This window comes from Oryctolagus cuniculus, chromosome 12 (assembly GCF_051225735.1).
Source record: "Oryctolagus cuniculus isolate XC-2025 breed Fujian yellow rabbit chromosome 12, ASM5122573v1, whole genome shotgun sequence".
In the NCBI taxonomy this organism is placed as follows: domain Eukaryota; kingdom Metazoa; phylum Chordata; class Mammalia; order Lagomorpha; family Leporidae; genus Oryctolagus; species Oryctolagus cuniculus.
Genome location: NC_142878.1, coordinates 99,986,371 through 100,005,340, shown reverse-complemented (window position 1 = coordinate 100,005,340; position 18,970 = coordinate 99,986,371). Strand labels below are relative to the sequence as shown.

At 58.8% G+C, this 18,970-nt stretch overlaps 3 protein-coding genes across 8 annotated transcripts in view; 1 reads left to right on the top strand and 2 right to left on the bottom strand.

Moving 5' to 3' along the window:
• Nucleotides 1–579: 579 nt before the first annotated feature.
• On the bottom strand, nucleotides 580–10,186 carry GDPGP1 (GDP-D-glucose phosphorylase 1). The gene is made up of 2 exons (XM_002721490.6): nucleotides 9,846–10,186; nucleotides 580–4,625 (listed from the first exon to the last, which is right to left on the bottom strand). The coding sequence occupies exon 2, from the start codon at nucleotides 4,614–4,616 to the stop codon at nucleotides 3,459–3,461; it is 1,158 nt and encodes a 385-aa protein (XP_002721536.3). The 5' UTR covers nucleotides 4,617–4,625; nucleotides 9,846–10,186; the 3' UTR covers nucleotides 580–3,458.
• Nucleotides 10,187–10,429: 243 nt separating this feature from the next.
• CIB1 (calcium and integrin binding 1) lies at nucleotides 10,430–13,899 on the top strand. The gene is made up of 7 exons (XM_008275332.4): nucleotides 10,430–10,559; nucleotides 10,668–10,702; nucleotides 11,512–11,620; nucleotides 12,934–13,084; nucleotides 13,171–13,289; nucleotides 13,372–13,460; nucleotides 13,659–13,899. The coding sequence occupies exons 1-7, from the start codon at nucleotides 10,509–10,511 to the stop codon at nucleotides 13,678–13,680; spliced, it is 576 nt and encodes a 191-aa protein (XP_008273554.1). The 5' UTR covers nucleotides 10,430–10,508; the 3' UTR covers nucleotides 13,681–13,899.
• A 1,060-nt stretch (nucleotides 13,900–14,959) lies between these two features.
• SEMA4B (semaphorin 4B) overlaps nucleotides 14,960–18,970 on the bottom strand; it is a 32,809-nt gene continuing 28,798 nt past the window's right edge. For all 6 annotated transcript variants that reach the window (XM_089310719.1, XM_002721507.6, XM_070054550.2 and 3 more), the window contains 5 exons: nucleotides 18,582–18,792; nucleotides 18,320–18,435; nucleotides 18,017–18,183; nucleotides 16,620–16,705; nucleotides 14,960–16,451 (listed from right to left, as the gene is read on the bottom strand). In XM_089310719.1, coding sequence (XP_089166845.1) covers nucleotides 15,709–16,451; nucleotides 16,620–16,705; nucleotides 18,017–18,183; nucleotides 18,320–18,435; nucleotides 18,582–18,792 — 1,323 coding nt within the window. In that variant the 3' untranslated portion in view covers nucleotides 14,960–15,708. The remainder of the gene's footprint in view (nucleotides 16,452–16,619; nucleotides 16,706–18,016; nucleotides 18,184–18,319; nucleotides 18,436–18,581; nucleotides 18,793–18,970) is intronic.

Sequence of the window (18,970 nt, the reverse complement as noted above, 5' to 3'; positions counted from 1 at the left end):
TGGCAAAAAATAAAATTGCTGAATTTTTAAAAGCTATTTTCCTTATAAAATGGCTGAAAGGCGCATATTCTGCTTCACCCCAAGGAGGCACTGTCGTATCTTTGGGGATATAAAGCCCCCAACTAAAATTCTACGTTAAAGCTTTCTCATATAGGCCTAGACACAGGGAGCCACCTACCTGAAGTCCATCGTGAAGGCCAGTGCTCACACACCGTGTTAGTGGACACAGGTGTCCTGCTGGTCATTTGGGGTGGCACCAAATAGTGGCGGTTGCTTGTGACACAGAGACAGTGGGGAGGCAGAGGTCCCTAAAGAAGCTGCACCCAGGGGCCGGCACTGTGGCGTAGCAGGTACAGCCACCACTTTCTGTGCCAGCATCCCACATGGGTGCCAGTTTGAGTCCCAGCTGCCCCACTTCCAATCCAGCTCCCTGCTAGTGCACCTGGGAAAGCAGCAGAGGATGGCCCAAGTGCTTGGGCCCCCGCAGCCATGTGGGAGACCCGGATGAAGCTCCTGGCTCCCGGCTCTGACAGTTGCAGTCATTTGGGAAATGAAGCAGTGGATGGAAGATCTCTGTAATTCTTTCAGATAAATAAATCTTTAATAAAAATAAAATTTCCATTTTGACTCACATGTAGATGACTTGGCTCTGGATTTTTTGATTTGCCTACATCACTGGGAGCTTGTGAAGTGCCAAGGAAAGATGCCAGGAGGCCTGCCTGGGGCTCAGGGGCTGCAGGACAGCACAGCCATCAGGGAGAGGCAGTCCCAAGTGCCCGCTGTCCCAGCTCAGCCCTGACGTCTGCCTGTAGGTCAGGCTGCTCGTTGTTCAAAGGTCAACACCCGAGAGACAAGAGCTGATGCTGGGAAATCAGGCTTACTCTAGAAGCCAGCAGTCCAAGGAGAAGGCAGACATCACTGTCACCAATGTCACCGGGCGCGGAGGGGAGGGTGGTTACCGGAGTGCGTTTGATGGGTGATTTGATGGGAAACAATTTGCAAAGTGGAAACTTTATTTTCTGTTTTGCATGGCGACAGAAAGAGCGTCTCGTCTGAGAGGAGCTGGGACGGAGAGCCGCGAGCGGGACGCTGGTTTTCAGGAAGTGCACGGGTTGTTAAGGCTTTACTGTTCACTGGGTCATTCTAGGGGGGTGCCCACTGCACAGGGGTTTCACATACTGTAAGTTCATTGGCTCGGGGCCCATGGAGATAGTGGGGGGTCTCTTGGAGACAGCCCGATTTCCCTGTAGGGGGCTCAGCCCCCCTCCTCTGCCAGTTCTGGATGGAAGATTGCAACTAACTTGAAGCTGTGGTTAAAACCACAGGCTCCCACATACAGAACAGGAAGCTATGGTGCGGGTAGATGCCGGCGGGTCTCGAAGCAAGCCTACCAGTCACAGCCTGCAGCCTATTTGCATGACATTCTACCAACGTCTGAGGGGCCCACAGACACCCAGCCTCAGGGACGGTCTCCACCTAGACATCAACAATCCTTAGAGTAGCAGGACAGCTTTTGAAGGAAGCAGAAGTCAGGAACAAGGGGAACGGAGGAAAGGGCCAGCCACACACTGGCCTCTGGCCAGGCGATCGGGGGCTGGCAGAGTCACAGGGCTTACTTTCCGCCCACAGACGTATATCTGGTCATCTGGCCGAAGCAAGCCAGATTACTTTGCAACTTCAGCCGGCTCTGTCAAGGCCAGTTTCTGGAACTGTCAAGCAAGCATTACATTTATCTGTTAAGTTAAACCAAAGTCTGATGAGCTGCAAAGTCAGCAGTCGGCTTTGGTTAAGCAGAATGGAGTCCTCTGATAACAAACGAGCTACCAAATCTGACACTTGATACTCGGCAACTTCAAGGTTGCCAGGCCACCCCATCTTCCTGCAGGATGGCCCACGCGAGGGACTCAGTGCTGGGGACTAGAGAACTCAACGTGGATTTCCAGAAGGTGCACCTGGACGCCTGCATCCCTTATGAAAGCGCCTGAGTGTGAGGCCGGGCTCCGTCCTGAATTCGCTTTCTTGATACTGTGCCCTCTGGGAGGCAGAGGTGATGGCTCAGGTAGTCAGGTCCTTGACACCCACTTGAGAAACCTGGACTGGGGCCGCCGCTGTGGCACAGTGGGTAAAGCCACCACCTGCAGTGCCAACATCCCATATGGGCGCCGGTTCAAGACCCGGCTGCCCCACTGCCAATCCAGTGCCCTGCTAATGGCGAAAACCAGTGCGGAAGATAGCCCAGGTGCTTGAGACCCAGATGAAGATCCTGGCACCTGCCTGGCTCTGCCCTGGCTGTTGCAGCCACTTGGGGGTGGGGGGTGAACCAGTCGACGGAAGACCTCTTCCTCTCTCTCCATCACTCTGTAATTCTTTCTAATAAATAAATAAATAAATATTTAAAAAATTTTAAAACAAGAAGGGAAGAAGCAGAGTGAGAACAGAGGAAGAGCACACAGCGGCTCATGAACTACCATTCTGCTAACATCTGAGAGGTCCAGGAGGACAAAGTCTGTAGAAAGGAGTGTGCAGGGCCGGCGCTGTGGCGCAGCGGGTTAGCACCCTGGCCTGAAGCACCGGCATCCCACATGGGCGCTGGTTTGAGATCCAACTGCTCCACTTCCGATCCAGCTCTCTGCTATGGCCTGGGAAAGCAGTAGAAGATGGCCCAAGTCCTTGGGGCCATGCACCCACGTGGGAGACCCGGAAGAAGCTCCTGGCTTCTGGCTTCGGATCAGCCCAGCTCCGGCCGCTGCGGCCAATGAGGAGTGAACCATCGGATGGAAGACTTCTCTCTCTCTCTGCCTCTCCTCTCTCTGTGTAACTCTTTTAAATACATAAATAAATATTCAAAAAAAAAAAAAAAAACACAAAGAAAGGAGTGTGGAACTCTCGCACACACTCCCTTAAGTTTGCTCCCCACCTGGGGTCTAAGAGGAGGTGAGAAGGGGCAGGCGCTTGGTGCAGCAGGTAAGACAGTGCACGTGGGGGCCTGCATCTCCTGGAAGGCCTGGTTAGAGCCCTGGCTGTGCTCCTGCCTCCAGCCAGCTTCCTGCTTATGTTTCTCTGGGAGGCAGCAGGCGCCAGCTCAAGCATGCGGAGCCCTGCCACTGACACAGAGACCCTGATCGAACTCCTGGGTTCCGGCTTTGGTCAGGCCCGGTGCTGGGCGTTACAGACATTCAGGGAGTGAACGAGTACACTGAAGATCTCCGCCTCTGTCTCTCTGCCTTTCAAAGAAATACATTCATGAAAGACAGAGAGCGAAAGGCGAGAAGCAGTCACAGGTCCACGAGTGCTCCAGCACTGGATTTATCCCGCGGTTTCTCCCCAGCTCAGTCCTTTACTTCCCTCAGGCTGCGACAGGCGAGAAGGCACGCGTGAAACCCGCTCCCAGACGACCGTGATGAGCAGCCCTACGGGAAGGGACTCCGATCAGACAGAAGAGAGATGCCGTGGAAGGGTCATTGTTCCTCCTGCTCCAGCAGGGCCACCAGCGCTGCCTGCACCTCGTGTGCCTGGGCTGGGGGCAGCAGGGAGTCCTGAATGAGGGCCACCGCAGCCGTCTCCGTCAGGCTGCTGAAGGCCTCGGACGTTTTGATAGGGAGGTGCCCAGCCAGCTCGCAGAGGGCGACGTTGAAAGCCTCGGCTTCCTTGATTCCAAAGCTGGACTTCCGGGCCCACAGAATGACCCGGACGCCTGTGAGGGCTGAGGAGGGGGATGTCTTCCCAGGCGGGGTGCCCCTGGTCACAAACAAGTTATGTGCAATCTCATGGTCAGTCAGATAGTCAGTGGCCCGACACACTCTGCTTACCAGGGCGTCCAAGTCAGGCCCTGGCCCGCTGGTGTAAAAGAGGAAGCCAGGAGCTGGGAGGGTCTGGAGCAGGTGCAGCAGGCCCCCAGGGCCCAGGGGCACGCTTGGCGCCCCCTCCACGGGCAGTCTGTGGGCCAGGTAGTAGCCGTGGAGGTGGAGGTGGTTGACTGAGGCCAAGCCGCCCAGGCTGTTGAAGCCGACACGGAAACCCGGGTGTGTGCTCAGCAGCACAGCCTCGACCCCGGCGCGCAGTGCCCCCGGCAGCAGGCGCTGGGGGAGCCCACGGGCGGGCTCGGGCACCAGTAGCACGTGGCCCCACTCCAGGGGGCTGACGTTAATCACCACGAGGACGTCTTCTTGCTGGAGAGCCCTGGGGACGCGGGGCTCCCGGCGTAAACGGAAGAGGATTTCTCCTGGCTGGATCTTGTTGAAGTTGAACTGCTCGGGGTCGAAGGGCTGCCTCACGCTCCGCATGTGCTGAGGGCACCTCCTCTGCACGCCTCGCTCCACGTTCAGCTGGGCCACGAGCCCCAGGGCCCCGGGGAGGCTCCGGGTCTGCAGCTCCCCCAGGCGGTAGCGAAAGAGCCCAAGCTCCACTCGCTGACTCCAGGCAGAGCGCAGCACAGAGTCGAAGCGAGACAGTGCCCACGTGTCCAGGGCGCTGGCTGCACTCTGGGGCCACTGGATGCCTTCCACCACCAGTTCCTGCTGCCCATAGGTGAAGTCAGGAATCGCTCGCCCTTCCCAGTGCTCGCCGTTTGGAGGCAGCAAGTAGGAAATGTCCTCTGAGCCAGGCTGAAGAGCCATGGAGCTGATCTGAAACAGCCACAGGACACAGAAAATACAGGACGGTAAGCCACTTCCAACGCATTTGCTTTTTGTTATTCCTTTGGAAACCACAGGAACCACTCACAGTTTCATCACTTACAGGTGAACAAGTGCTGTAAGTTGTATGTTAACAATACACATCGTGGAGCCAGTGTCGTGGTGCAGCAGGCTGAGGCACTGCTTAGGTGCTGGTCTGAACCCCACCTACTCGGCTCTGACCAGCTTCCTACTAGTGCACCCTGAGAGCCAGCAGTGACGGCTCAACTACGTGGCTCCCTGCTACGCATGTGGGAGACTCCGATGGAGTTCTGGGCTCCTGGCTCTGGCCTGGCCGACCCTTGGCTGATGAGGGCATTTGAGGAGTGAACCAATGGATGGAAGATCTCTCTCTCTTTCTCTGTCATTCTGCCTTTCAGATACACCTTAAATGTATAAACATACATATATAGGCTGTAATTTTTCTTTGTAAATATGTATGTTTATCTGAAAGCATACATATGTAAATACTCTAACAGAGGAAGAATGAAGATAAACTACACCCCTCATTCCAATACCCAGGAAAGCATTACAATGTACAATTTGCCTCATTGTCAAGTACAGGTGGATCTTGATTTTTTTAACCAAGCTTCAACTGCTATGTCGTTGGCTTCACCCTATCATACAAAATGTTGTGAACATCCTGTACGTTTATCTTTGCAGCTTTATTTTTATTTCCCTTTAAAATAAAATCCAGGGCAGGCATAGCAGAATAGCAAGTTAAGCCACTGCTTGAGACATCTGCATCTCATTATTGGAGAGCCACTTCGAGTCCAAGTTCCTCCACTTCCAATCCAGCTTCCTGCTAATGCACCTGGAAGCAGGTGACAGCCCACTTAGCTGGCTTCCTGCCACTCGTGGGAGACCCTGGATGAGCTCCTGTCTCCTGGAGCCCCGGACTCAGCGGCTTCAGGAAGGGGACCTGTTACTGACCCAGACAGGACTTCACTGTTAGGACTTGGTGGGCCACTGGGACACCAATGGTCAACTCCGCACCTGGAAAACTGGACACAAGCGAACCATCCCTGAGGATAGCACTGTGGCATGCCACTAAGATTCTGCTAGCTTGACTCTGACATTGACAGCTCCTTGCCAGGGTCGTCCTGGCCTGGCCAGACCACTGTGCACATGGTTAATCCCGATAAACACCTGCCAAGGGGGCTTTCTGCCCGTCTAAGCCCACTTCATCATGGTGGATGATGGGCTCAGCCATGTCCACATGGCCCCCTCCCAACAACATAAATAGGTCACTGCCCACTGCCTGGAAGGCTGGACACTCACTTCAGCACACCCCACCCCTCCCACCTCCACCAACCGCCTGCTCTCGGGCTGGCTAGACCTTGAACTCCACTGTGCTGTCCTTCCTACAGTGAAAGTCTTTCCTGCTTTAACTGGCTGCCTTCTCACCTTCTTCAAACCCTAAATAATCCTAACCCTAACATTCACAAGGAGGAATTATCTCAGTAGCATCACTTCGGTCCAGGTTTGGGTTGCCTCAGCTCTGCTGGTCCAGAAAGTTTGACATTAATATAACAAAAAAAGAAACACAGAAAACATACAAAATCACCTATCGCAAGTCAAGTTGGGGAGTAGACGTTTGGCCTGGAGGTTAAGACGCCTACATCTCACACTGGAGTACCTGGGTTCAGTTCCTGCCACCCACAGGAGACCTGGAGTGCATTCCTGGTTACTGGCTTTGGCCCAGACCAGGACCAGGCACTGCAGGCACTGCAGGCACTGTATGGGGTTAACCAGCAGATGAGAGCTCTGTCTCTCAAATTAATTACTAAAAAAACAAGTCAAGCTAGGGGCTGGCACTGTGGCATGGTGAGCAGAGCTGCCCCCTGCAACATCAGTACCCCGTGGCCTGGGGAAAGCAGCGGAAGATGGATTAAGTGCTTGGGCCCCTGCCACCCACCAGGAGGAAGCTCCTGGCTCCTGGCTTTAGCCTAGCCCAGTCCTGGCCACTGGGGCCATCTGAGGACTGAACCAGTGGATGGAAGATCTCTCCCTCTCTCTCTCTAACCCCTTCAAATAAATAAATTTTTTTTAAAAAAAAAAGTCAAGCTGAGTTTAATGGGTACATAGTTTCAGGCTTTTTTAGGATTTATTTATTTATTTGAAAGAGTTATGGGGTAGGATGGGAGTCGGGGGAGACAGAGATCTTTCATTTTCTGGTTCACTCCCCAGTTGGCATCAACAGCCAGGGCTGGGCCAGACTAAGGCCAGGAGCTTCTTCCAGGTCTCCCACGTGGGTGTAGGGGCCGGAGCACTTGGACCATCTTATCCTGCTTTTCCCAGGCCATGAGCAGGGAGCTGGATCAGAAGTGCAGCTGAGCCGGCGCCGTGGCTCAATAGGCTAATCCTCCACCTTGCGGCGCCGGCACACCGGGTTCTAGTCCCGGTCGGGGCGCCGGATTCTGTCCCGGTTGCCCCTCTTCCAGGCCAGCTCTCTGCTATGGCCAGGGAGTGCAGTGGAGGATGGCCCAGGTGCTTGGGCCCTGCACCCCATGGGAGACCAGGAAAAGCACCTGGCTCCTGGCTCCTGCCATCGGATCAGCGCGGTGCGCCGGCTGCAGCGGCGGCCATTGGAGGGTGAACCAACGGCAAAGGAAGACCTTTCTCTCTCTGTCTCTCTCTCTCACTGTCCACTCTGCCTGTCAAAAAAAAAAAAAAAAAAAAAAAAAAAAGAAGTGCAGCTGAGACACAACCGGAGCCCATATGGGATGCCGGGGTCGCAGGTGGCAGCTTTACTGGCTACACCACAACGCTGGCCCTAACGTTTCAGTTTTGTAAAACTAAAGTTTTGGAGACAGGTTACACAACAATATGAATGGACTTAATGTACGGAACTGCGCGTACACTTAGAAATGGTTAAGATAGTCAACTCTATGTGAAATAAAAAAAAAAAAAGATTTATTGATTTGAAAGAGTTACAGAGAGAGGGACAGAGGGAGGGAGGGAGAGAGCAAAATCTTCCATCTGCCGGTTCATTCCCCAAATGGCCACAACAGCCATTGCTGGGCCAGGCTGAAGCCAGGAGCCAGGAGCTTCTTCCAGGTCTCCCATGTGGGTGCAGGGGCCCAAACACTAGGGCCATCTTCTGCAGCTTTCCCAGGCACATTAGTAGGGAGCTGGATCAGAGGTGGAGCAGCCAGGACTCAAACCTGCCCCTAGATTTTTTTTTTAAACTGCTATAAATTTTTGTTAGTTTTTAAGTCAAGGGAAGGAGTGGGCTTGGCCTTAGGATACTGGTGGCATTTCCAAGCGGGGAAACAGAAGAGTTGGGGTAAGGAACAGGCTGACTAGGGGCGGCCTTTTCGGGGCCGATGTGGTGGTGCTCTGGGTTAAGCCATTGCTTTGACACTGGCATCTCATATCCCAAATCTGAGTGCCAGTTTGAGTCTTGGCTGCTCCACTTCCAATCTAGCTCCCTGCTAATGCACCTGGGAAAGCGGCTTCGGCCTGGCCCAGTCCTGGCTGTTGTGGTTGTTTGGGGGTATAAACTAAGTGGATGGAAGATCTCTCTCTGTTGCTTTGCCTTTCCAACCAATAAATACATAAATCTTAAAAAAAAAATCAATTTTGATTGTTGAATTTTAGATGCAGCCTGGGCACCTAAGAAGGGAAGTGGTGTAGGCAGTGGGAAAGTCAAGCCTGGAGGCCAAGGGTAAGGTCTGGTCTGCATATAACTTTGGAAGTCAATGACATTTAAAGCCAGAGCCTGGGACAAGACTAAGACAACATCCAAAGGTTAAAAATGTGAGTAAAGACACACCAACCGATAGATCTACAGAAAGTAAACCACTCAGCAAGAAGCGTTAGTTAGGAACGAAAGAGGAACACTTTATAGCGACTATCAGGAGTGACTGCCTAGCAGGATTAAGGCTTTAGGGAACCGGAAAACACCGTTAGAGGGACACCAAGAGAGGGAATACTGGTAGCACATCTCTTGTGCCAGGCATGGGCTGGGTGCCTTCCAAACCCACTGTGAGCTGGGATCACCATGCCAGCCGCCGTGTGCATCCCACCTTTACCATTCACCAGCCCTGTGGGCCCGCGTCCGTGTAAGGTCAAAGTCTCCCTCCCGACGAGGCCTGTGGGCTGTCTGTGCCCACCCATCCCATCTCATCTCGTACCATCCCTTCCCTTGCCCACTCTTGCCCTTACTCTTAGCAAGCCTGTTTCTGCTCAGGGTCTTGGTACTTCCTATTCTTTCAACCCAAGTACCCACTTTCCAAATGGAAAAATCTCTCTCATTTCTGCCTTCTAAATGCAAATAAATGAAAATTAAAAACAAGATAAAAATGAATGAGCAAGGCAGGTGTTTAGCCTCATGGTGAAGCCACACTTGTCCTGTGGCAGAATCCCCAAGTTCAGTATCCAGCGCCAGCTCCCGATTCCAGCTCGTGCAGTCCCGGAGGTGGCAATGATGGAACTCAAGTTCCCATAGGAGAGACCTGGATTGCGTTCCTGGGTCCCAGCCTCAGCCCAGCCCGGTCCTGGGCTCTCTCGCTACCTCTCATATATATCAGTGTATCAGCAACTCAACTCTACTCGTTGTGTGGAGAGCTGGCCAGGCAGAGCAAGTGGCAGATCAATACGGTCCCTACTGTACAAAATCCAGCAGGAAGCAAAATGATGAGCAGGTTGTTCTGTGATGAGAGGCTCAGAGCCAGCCCAAACGCCTGGGAGATGTGGACTGCAGCTGATGGCCACCCGCGCCCAAGCCCAGCTCCCACATCTTCACCGTGAAGGGCAGCCCTTGGCTGGCCGGTGCTTCCTCTCCTCAGTCAGCACCGGACACACAGCAATGGCTTCTTGTTCTACTCTCGAAAGCCCCGGTCAGGTGAGGGCTCTCCCCGACTCAGGCGCGGTCTGCTAATTCTGCAGCTCACACAGGATCTAGCGAGCACTGCTGGAGTCGCTCTCAAACGACCACCGTATTTGGTTTGGAAGTGCTGGGAAAACAGTGGTTCGGCAAGCACCTGCTGATAACCGACTACGCATCCGGTCCTGAAAATCCCTTACAGAACAGGGGAGGGAACAGGCCAACCCAGCACCACCGAGGAGCCATCAACAGGCACTCACTCCACCGCTGTCATCTAATCCTAATCTAGCCTAGCGAGTGAGGACAGCTTGCCCAGGCCAGGACAACTCACCGAAACCTACCTTGTCCGACTGTTCTAAGAACCGAAGATAGCTACGTTCGGTGTTTGACACCCAGCGCTCCTCGGGGGCTGCAAACCCACGGCTGCCTCTGCAAGGAGCCGCATGTGGGCTGCACACGCGGGCAGCCGGCGCTCTCAGGCCGCTCGGCTAATCGGGTTTCCCGGACACGCCGCCTCCAGGAACCTCCCGGACGTCGCTTTCCAGCCCCGCCCAAGACCGCCCCCTCCACCTGCCCCAGGTGAGGCGTGCGCCCCGCGCGACCTCCCCCGCAGCCACTACCGGGGCCATAGCGAGGTCGCGTCGCTCTTGACGCAAGCGCAGCCTGCGCGCGCGCGCACGCACACACGCACGCACGCACGCACGCGGCGCGGCCCGCCCCGCCCACCGGGAGGCGGGGCCGTGCGGCCTGGGCTCCGCCCCAGCGCGTCCGCCCCGCCCCGGGCCCCGCCTCCGGCTCGCCTGGGACCGCCGGGCTCCCGGAGCTCGCCGGCTACGCCCGCCTAGGAGCGCCTGGGCGCTTTAAGCAGGGGCGGGCCCGGGGGCGGCAGCCCCGGGCGGTTGCCGCGGGGACGGGGCGGGGACGCGGCCCGAGGGCGGAAGTGAGAAAGTTGTCGGCGTCCCGAGGAAGAGTCGTCTGGACGGATCGGTGCGCGCGACGCGACGATGGGGGGCTCGGGCAGCCGCCTGTCCAAGGAGCTGCTGGCCGAGTACCAGGTGCGCGGGGCGCCGCTCCCGGACGCTCGCGTGCGGGGCTGCACCCGGGAGCGGGCCCCGGGCGTCGGCGGGGCGGCCCGCTGACCCTGTCCGTGGTTTGCCTTCCAGGATTTGACGTTCCTGACGAAGCAGGAGATCCTCCTGTAAGTGCGACCTTGGTTCTTCGAGAAACGCCCCCGATGGGCCCTCAGAGGCCTCCCCGGTGGGAGAGCCCGAATGTCAGGCCAGGAGTCCGTGTCCCGGCTGCCCTCGTCCCCCCAGGCTTTGCCCCCACGGAGCCGCCTCGCAGGCTCCAGGAAGAGCTGGGCGCCCTCTGACCCTGGCCGCCCTGGCTTCTGCACGGCCGAGCTTCTCGTCCCGGGTCCGGCGGGGGCTGCTGTCGCTCCTGGCTGACTGGGTCGCTTGAGCAACCGGAGAAGCCCTGCGGAGGGAGCCGGGCCCCTGCCTCTCCTTCCGGCTGCACTGGACCCGGGCAGTCGCTGTTAGCTTAGGGAGCCCGCACCCCTGCGGGAACGGGTCTCCCGCGCTCCCTCATTTAACCTCCTGGAGGGAGGCCCAGGGCAGGGAAGCGGGTGCAGGGACCCAGGGCGCCCGGCAGCTTCCCGCAGCCCTTGGCAGAGAGAATCCCGGTGGGACCGGGATTGCACAGTTGGTGTGGAGAACGGGTGGAGGGATTTTGGGTTGGCTCCTTTCTCGCTGTTCTTCTGGGCCAAATTCTGGCTCCTTCCTCAATGTCCCCAAGCCTCCAGGATCCGTGTGCTGTGCCCGGCTCGCGCCTGGCTCTCAGAAAGGCCTCAGGAAAGACCCACCCCTTGCACACATGGACTCCCAGCCTGCGGGGACCTGGGACACGTCTCTCCCGGGCTGCGCCTGGCTCCTCACCTGGTGGGTTGGGAGGCCAGCCGCAGGGGCTTCGGGAGGCCGAGTGCTCATAGGCACCCCTTCTGTCCAGAGCCCACAGGCGGTTTTGTGAGCTGCTGCCGCAGGAGCACCGGAGCGTGGAGGAGTCCCTACGCGCACGGGTGTCCTTAGAGCAGATCCTCAGCCTTCCGGAGCTCAAGGTGCATGCCCCCAACCCCCCACCCCTGCCACTGGCCCTGCGACCAGGGGCTCACGGCCCCCCCCCAACTGGCCGTGCGATCAGGTTCGCTGCTCCCACCCCCACCACTGACCGGGAGATCAGGGGCTTGCTGCCCCCCACCACTGGCCATCCGACTGGGGCTCGCTGCCCCCACCACCCCCACCACTGGCCATGCGAACAGGGGCTCACTGCCCCCCCCCCAGTGGCCATGCAACCAGGGGCTTGCTGCCCCCCCCACTGGCCATGCTACCGGGGCTCGCTACCCCCACCACTGGCCGCGGGAACAGGGGCTTGCTGTCCCCCCCTACTGGCCACGTGACCAGGGCTCGCTGCCCCCACCACTGGCTGCGAGATCAGGGGCTCGCTGCCCCCTGCCACTGGCCATGTGACTGGGCCTCACTGTCCCCACCACCCCCACCACTGGCCATGCCACCAGGGGCTCACTGCCCCCACCACTGGCCGTGCGACCAGGGGCTCGCTGTCCCCACCACCCCCGATACTGGTCATGCCACCAGGGGCTCACTGCTGTCCCCACCCTCCATTCTGGTCTTTTTTCTGTTTAGCTCTTAACACGCAGTCAAAGGCTTCACAGAATGATCTGGAACCGGTGCTTTTCACATGGAGGGGTCTAGGGTACCCTCTTGGGGTTCAGTAGGATTTACGCTTTGCGGACAGGAAGAGCAGGCCTGCTGCTAGGAGTCTGGGCCTGTGGAAGGGCCTGGCCGTCACACAGTAATTGTCCAGTGAAATACTTGTGTCCTAACATAACCAGGGAGTGGAGTAAGTGAAGCAAGCCAGGCATAGAAAGACAAACACTGCGCATTCTTGGGAGCCCGAACAACCTATCAGAAGCAGCGAGTGGGCCCTTGGTCACCAGAGACCTGGGAGCAGGGGAGATGTTAGGCTAGGAGCACCTCAGTGCGGCTGGATCGCAGGGGTCACTTCTGGGTGCTGGAGGGCAGCTGCGGTCTACAATCTCTCACGCTGCCTAGCCGGTGGAAGAGTCCGGGAGTCCCCAGTACGCAGAAGTCATGCTTGGAGAGGGACATGTGGGCCACCCCTACCGGATCGTTACACCTGCTCTTGGGTTAAATACCGACTCCCAGGAAGCCATCCCCTGGCTGGGTCAGCGGCCAGCCCAGGCCTCCGCGGCCCTCCGTGCTGGCTCCCAAGTGCTAACTCCTTTTCCCTGCCGAAAGCTGGAGCTCCACGGTGCCCATGCCGGGGCCCCACCCCCTCCCGTGGGCGGGCTGTGCCTGTGGCATTCACTGGGGGCGGGCCTTTCTCGCCTAGGCCAACCCCTTCAAGGAGCGGATCTGCAGGGTCTTCTCCACGTCCCCAACCAGAGACAGCCTGAGCTTCGAGGACTTCCTGGACCTGCTCAGCGTGTTCAGTGACACGGCAACCCCAGACATCAAGTCCCACTACGCCTTCCGCATCTTCGGTAGGGGACCAGGGGCGGCTCCCGTGGGCCCCGTGCTGGCGGAGCCTCGGGCAGCCCCCTGACCGCCTCCTTTCGGCCCCCTGCAGACTTTGACGATGACGGAACCTTGGACAGGGAAGACCTGAGCCGCCTGGTCAACTGCCTCACGGGCGAGGGCGAGGACACGCGGCTCAGCGCTTCCGAAATGAAGCAGCTGATCGACAACGTGAGCTCCCGGGCGGGGGGCGGGCGCAGGGCGCAGGGCGCGGGGGCGGGGGGTGGCCTGCCTGAAGCCAGCCCTCTCCCAGATCTTGGAGGAGTCCGACATCGACCGGGACGGCACCATCAACCTGTCAGAGTTCCAGCACGTCATCTCACGCTCACCAGACTTTGCCAGGTATGACGGGGGTCCCCTGCGGTTGGGAGCCCAAGCTCCCCATCTGCACAGGCGGTGAGAGAGAAGCCTGACTTCTGTGTCAGGGAGGGGGCTGTCTCCCAGACACGACACCCCGGGCCCAGTTCTGGGGGCCAAGGGGAGGTGGGTGGGCTCGGGTTTGGAACCTACCATCCTCTAACCCACCCTTCTCTTGTTCAGCTCCTTCAAGATTGTCCTGTGACAGCAGCCCCAACGTGTCCAAGAACCCGTCCACTGTGGAGCTGCGGCCAAGGGGTACACCTGTGGTGCCAGGGCCGGCCATGCCGGCCCAGCCTGGAGCTGGCACCGTGCCGTCTGGGCCTCGGGCAGGGGAGAGTGCTCCTTGTCAGGGCCTCTCCCCTTCTCACTGCCATCAAGTGCTCTGTTTCTACTCAGCAGTAATAAAGATTTAGAAGTTCTGGCCCCGTGTGCGAGGGTAGCTACACTGGGGTGAGGCGCAGACCCCCGGGCGCCTTCAGTCTCACCAGGGATCTGTAACCTCGGAAGCAGGGGCAGTGGGAAGTCCAACTGGACCGCACCCCCATCCCCACTGCGATTGAGCGGGGGTTGTGAGTCTGAGGAGGTAGCACAAGGGATTGGTATCCTGATGGCAGGGCTGGCAACATGAATTTCTGCAGCATTAGAATTAGTGGGCATTGTGGCCCAGTGGCTTAAGCCACTGCTTGGAACCTCCACGTCCCACGTCGGCCTGCTGGTTCATGTCCCGGCTCCTCTGCTTCTAACCCAACTTCCCGGTAATGCAGTGCTCGGACCCCTGCCGCCCAGGGGGAGACCCGGATGGAGTCCCAGGCTCCTGGCCTCCGCCTGGCTTGGCTTTAGCTGTTGTGGGCATTTGGAGCTTGAACCTGTGGATGGGAGATACCTCTCTCTCTGTCACTCTGCCTTTCAAGTAGGTGACAATAAGTAAGTAAACATTAGGGAAAAGACTTAAAGAGCTGTACACCAAAAGGTCAGCTCTATCACATGACTGAAACATTACAAAAGGCCTCCGTCGCAGCTCTTGTGTCCCACCCCGCCAAACTGAACTGGGGATGCAAAGCGTGGGGGCCGAGCTCCCCTCCTGAGACCCAGGCTCCCTAACCATCCCCTCTGAGCTCCTGACGACCCCATTCCCGTGATTGGAACCAGGCCAGCTTCCGAGAGCACCAGTCCTTTCGGAGGAGAGGTCAGGATTAAACAGTAGTCCAGGGGCTGCCGCCTGCAGCACCCGCATCCCATATGGGCGCCGGTTCAACTCCCAGCTGCTCCTCTTCTGATCCAGCTCTCTGCTGTGGCCTGAGAAAGCAGTAGAAGATGGCCCAAGTGCTTGGGCCCCTGCACCTGCGTGGGAGACTCAGAGGAAGCTCCTGGCTTCGCATCGGCTCAGCCATTGTGGCCATTTCAAGAGTGAACCAGCAGATGGAAGACCTCTCTCTCAGCCTCTGCCTCTAATTCTGCCTTTCAAATAAATCAATCTTAAAAAAAAATGTAAAGTGCATTTATTAAAAACATACAAAACAAAAGTCTCCTAAAGCCCAGGCCCCTGTGCTTGGCTGGGCAGTGTCGATGTCCCTTAGAGTGGAGGGGTGGGTGAGGGGCGGCCTGGGGCGACGTTGCAAGGAGCTTCCTAGCTTCGATCTGAGTAAAGTTCCCGGCTGGGAGGCTGAGCGCTCTCCCGGGATCCACAGAAAGGCGGTGTAGCCGAGGCTGCCCTCTTGAGTGGTCGCAGCCTGATGCAGGCTGGAAAGGTCCAGAGGCGGGGGCTGAGCCACGGCCGGGGGAGGGCTGTGGAGCCGGTCCAGCCCTGATCCCTGAGCGGGGACGCTGGCAGCCATGGTGACGTCCTCGGCTGGCTGGCAGAGCAGGCCCGGACTCTGCGGTGGGAAGGCAGCCTGTGGCAGTAGGATAAGGCGAGGGGTCACCAACTCAGTCCCAAATGGCCACTCGGAAGGAGTCCCAGTGGCCCCTGCTGTGTGCATGGCCTTCCATGTCTCTCCGATTTCACATTTTCAATTATTTCTTAAAGGGCTCAGTTTACACCAGGAGCACTGTTCTGCCACCTGGGCAGCCCCCTCTGCAGCTGGACGCCCTGGGCTTCTCCACCTGGCTGGAGGCCGGCAACCAGCTGGCTCCCAGGCTCCCGCTGGCTGGGCACACGGGCGTGCTCCAGGCAGGCTGTGGGCTCGGGCGGCCCCCCGAAGCCAGGGTGGCCTCCTCTGACAATCGGCTCTCACACCACGGAGTCCCGGATCTCGGAGCCCAGGCGGACGCGGGGCCGGGGGCACACGGGAGACACCTCCACGAAGCTGTCCTGGACACTGAGCGGCCTCTTCTCGGACTCCGTGAAGACTCGGGGCCCTGGGGAACTGTCGGACAGGGCCTGGTAGCCTCGGTGGTCGAGGGGGGTGCTGGGCGGGCCGACACCGTTAAGCGGCCGGGTCTCGGGCGGCAGGGCCACGGGGCGGGCTTTGGGGTGCACGCTGGCGCACTCGCCCTGCTTCAGGAAGACCTTCATGCCGTCGCGGTGCCGGTAGAGGAAGAACAGGACAAGCAGCACCACCGCGAGCCCGAAGAGCGTGCACATCACCAGGAACTCGTTCCAGTAGGACCTGTCGGAGCCCCAGCTGGCCTTACCGGCCGCCGGCGCGCTCACACGTGAAGTGTTGATCACGACCGGCACGCTGCCGCCCCGCTCCGTCTGCTCCGCGGCCCCATCTTCCACCACCTCTGGGCAGTAGCTGGCCACCAGCTGCCGGAAGCCCCCCTCCACTGCCCAGCACTCGAAGCGCCCCAGCCCCTGCTGGCCGCCCACCAGCAGCAGGTCCCCCGTGGGCAGCACGCGGCAGGAGGCCGAGGAGTTGACGGGGGCGCTGTTGTGCAGCCAGAGCCGGGTGGCCAGGTTGGACAGGAGCGGGCAGGCCAAGGTGTTCACGGTGTTGGGCTGGAACTGGACCTGCTCACAGGGCTTCTTGCCTGCAGGCAGAAGAGGTACCCAGGGCTGTCTGTGGTGCCACGGAGGCAGCTCCAGGACTCCCGGGACCGCGTGAGTCTCCCTTCCCCAGGGCCCTGCTTGCAGGGAAAGGCCCAGCAGCCACTGGGCCCGGCCCGGCCTCTCTCGTCCACCTCTGAGGGGCACCTTACCTGTTGGTATGGGAGACAAGGGGCTGGCCGAGGAGGTGTCGCAGAGGTCCTTGGCGTTGGCCCCCTCGACATCCTGGATCCATGGCCTGAGGACAGGAGAGGCTGGGCTAAGCCAGGAAGCCCCGGGAGCCCCTGCTCTCCACCCACAGCGCACGGGCCCAGGCCTGCAGCAGCCGTGAGTAACTTCCCTGAGCTGACCCCCGCCCCCACAGCCTCTGCTCAGCCTCTCTGCTGTCACACCGCCAACAGCAGCCACTGCTGGACTTCCCATTACAGGAGCAGCCAGTGCCCTCAGGAAGCGTGGCGGGCCGGCTACGCCTGCGTGGACAGAAAGGTCTTGTATTTAGTATTGCTTTGTTTCATGAAAAAATATGGGGTTAATCCTCTGCCTGCAGCGCCGGCATTCCATACGGGGCCCCTACACCTGACTAGGAGACCTGGAGGAGGCTCCTGGCTCCTGGCTTTGGATTGGCGCAGCTCCGGCCCTTGCGGCCATTTGGGGGGTAAACCAGAGGAAGGAAGACCTTTCTTTCTGTCTCTCCCTCTCACTGTCTGTAACTCTACCTCTCAAATAAATAAATAAAATCTTAAAAAAATTAGGGTTAGGGGAGGGGAACATTTAGCCTGGTAGTGCAGATGCCCATGACCCGTTACCAGGTGCCCGGGGTCAACACCCAGCTCTGGCTCCCAATGCCAGCTTTCTGCTGATGCAAACCCTGAGGAGCAGCAGTGCCGGCCCAGCTGGGTTCTGGGCGTCGGCGGGAGACGCCTTAATGGAGCTCCAGGCTCTGGGCTCCACCCCAGCGACTGTGGCCGCTACAGACGGCAGCTGTCTGGATCTGGCTCTCATACAGCTAAGTAAAATCACATCAATCGTGTGTTTTCAAAACAGTATGTTTTGTTTAAAAGTAATTCTTGATGTATGTAAAAAAAAAAAAAAAAGGACAAGAAACTCAACCAAAATCAGTAAAAAAATTACAACAAATGGGACAGATCCCATTTTTATCTAAAAGACATGGACTTCTGTGTTTGTTTCCCACGGGTACAGAAAAAACCCGGGAAGCCGCGCCGCACGGTGGCTCCAGGTGGCAGAGCGGGGATGACTGTGGCTTGTGCTCACCCCTGCCTGCTAAGTGAGCATTTTGTACTCTAAGTGGGTTTGCATGGCTCTGCAGAGGGGCTGTTCCGGGGCCCTTGCTGCCACTGAAACATAGTCCCCAGCCAGGTCCCATCCGGCGGCCTCTGTGCCGCGTGGCCCCTCACAGCGGGCCACTTACGGGAGGTGAGGCAGAGCCGACTGGCTGGAAAGCGGGCAGGGAGCCGACAGGAGTGAAGCCGAGGCTGAGGCCCGGTGCGCGGGGACAGGTGGGCGCGCGGCGGGGCCGGGGGGCTCTCACCTGGAGGCCAGCTCAGGCTGGTAGAGGCTGATGTGGCGGCAGGCGGAGCCGTCCCAGGCGCAGTAGGGGTCGCGGGCGAGGAGGCAGTCCCCGCAGCTCTGGTACAGGCTGCAGTTGGCCACCGGCACCTGGACCACGCCCAAGTACGAGGCCGCGTACAGCAGTCCCTGCGCGGCCACAGATAGGGTGAGAGGTGGGCATGGGCACCGGAGCCATCATCCAGGCCACCCCCAACCCCCCACCCTCCCCCGTGCCATGGCCGGGACCGCGTGGTGATGGTGCAGAGACCCCCTGGCCGCTCACCCTGTGGGTGTCCAGGAGCAGGTTCTGGACGGGCTGTCCCGGCTGGAAGACCTGCAGCTCCTCAATGATGTGCACCTGCGAGCCCACCTTCACTGCCTTGTGCAGCCGCCCGTCACCTGCCGAGGGACAAGAGTCAGGCCCAGAGGAGAGGCCACGGCCTGTGACATCCCCTGCCCGTCACCTGCCGCGGGACAAGAGTCAGGCCCAGAGGAGAGGCCATCACTGTGACTCCCCCGCTCCCCAGCTGGCTGCAGGCACTCACCGGTACCCAGGAACAGGACGTCATAGGTGCGGTTCAGGCCAGAGACGCGGTGGACGGCCACGCGCTGGTAGCGGGCCTGAGGCTGCAGCAGCAGCAGCTGGCTGCGGACCTTGCTGTCCATCAGGAAGTGGTCCTTGAGGAAGTTGAGCACGCGGTCGGGGAGCTGCAGGGACGAGTTGATCTTCCTCTCCCGGGCACTGTTGGTGATGCACTGTGGCGGGAGAGGGCGGCGTGAGGCAGCAGACAGCACACGGCCCGCTCCCCTGCGGCCATGGACATGTCCTGCGGTCACGGCAGGGAGCCAGCACCAGTCTGAAGGTCCAAGGTCCAGGCCAGGGCGCTGGGAAGCCAAGAGCCAGGAGGGTGTCCCGGCTGGGCCTCCTCCCTGC

Coding starts and splice junctions, on each gene's coding strand:
- CIB1 (XM_008275332.4), top strand. CDS start 10,509: ATGGGGGGCTCGGGCAGCCGCCTGTCCAAGGAGCTGCTGGCCGAGTAC. Junction 10,560..10,667: donor AGCTGCTGGCCGAGTACCAG/GTGCGCGGGGCG, acceptor TTTGCCTTCCAG/GATTTGACGTTCCTGACGAA. Junction 13,290..13,371: donor TGAAGCAGCTGATCGACAAC/GTGAGCTCCCGG, acceptor GCCCTCTCCCAG/ATCTTGGAGGAGTCCGACAT.
- GDPGP1 (XM_002721490.6), bottom strand. CDS start 4,616: ATGGCTCTTCAGCCTGGCTCAGAGGACATTTCCTACTTGCTGCCTCCA.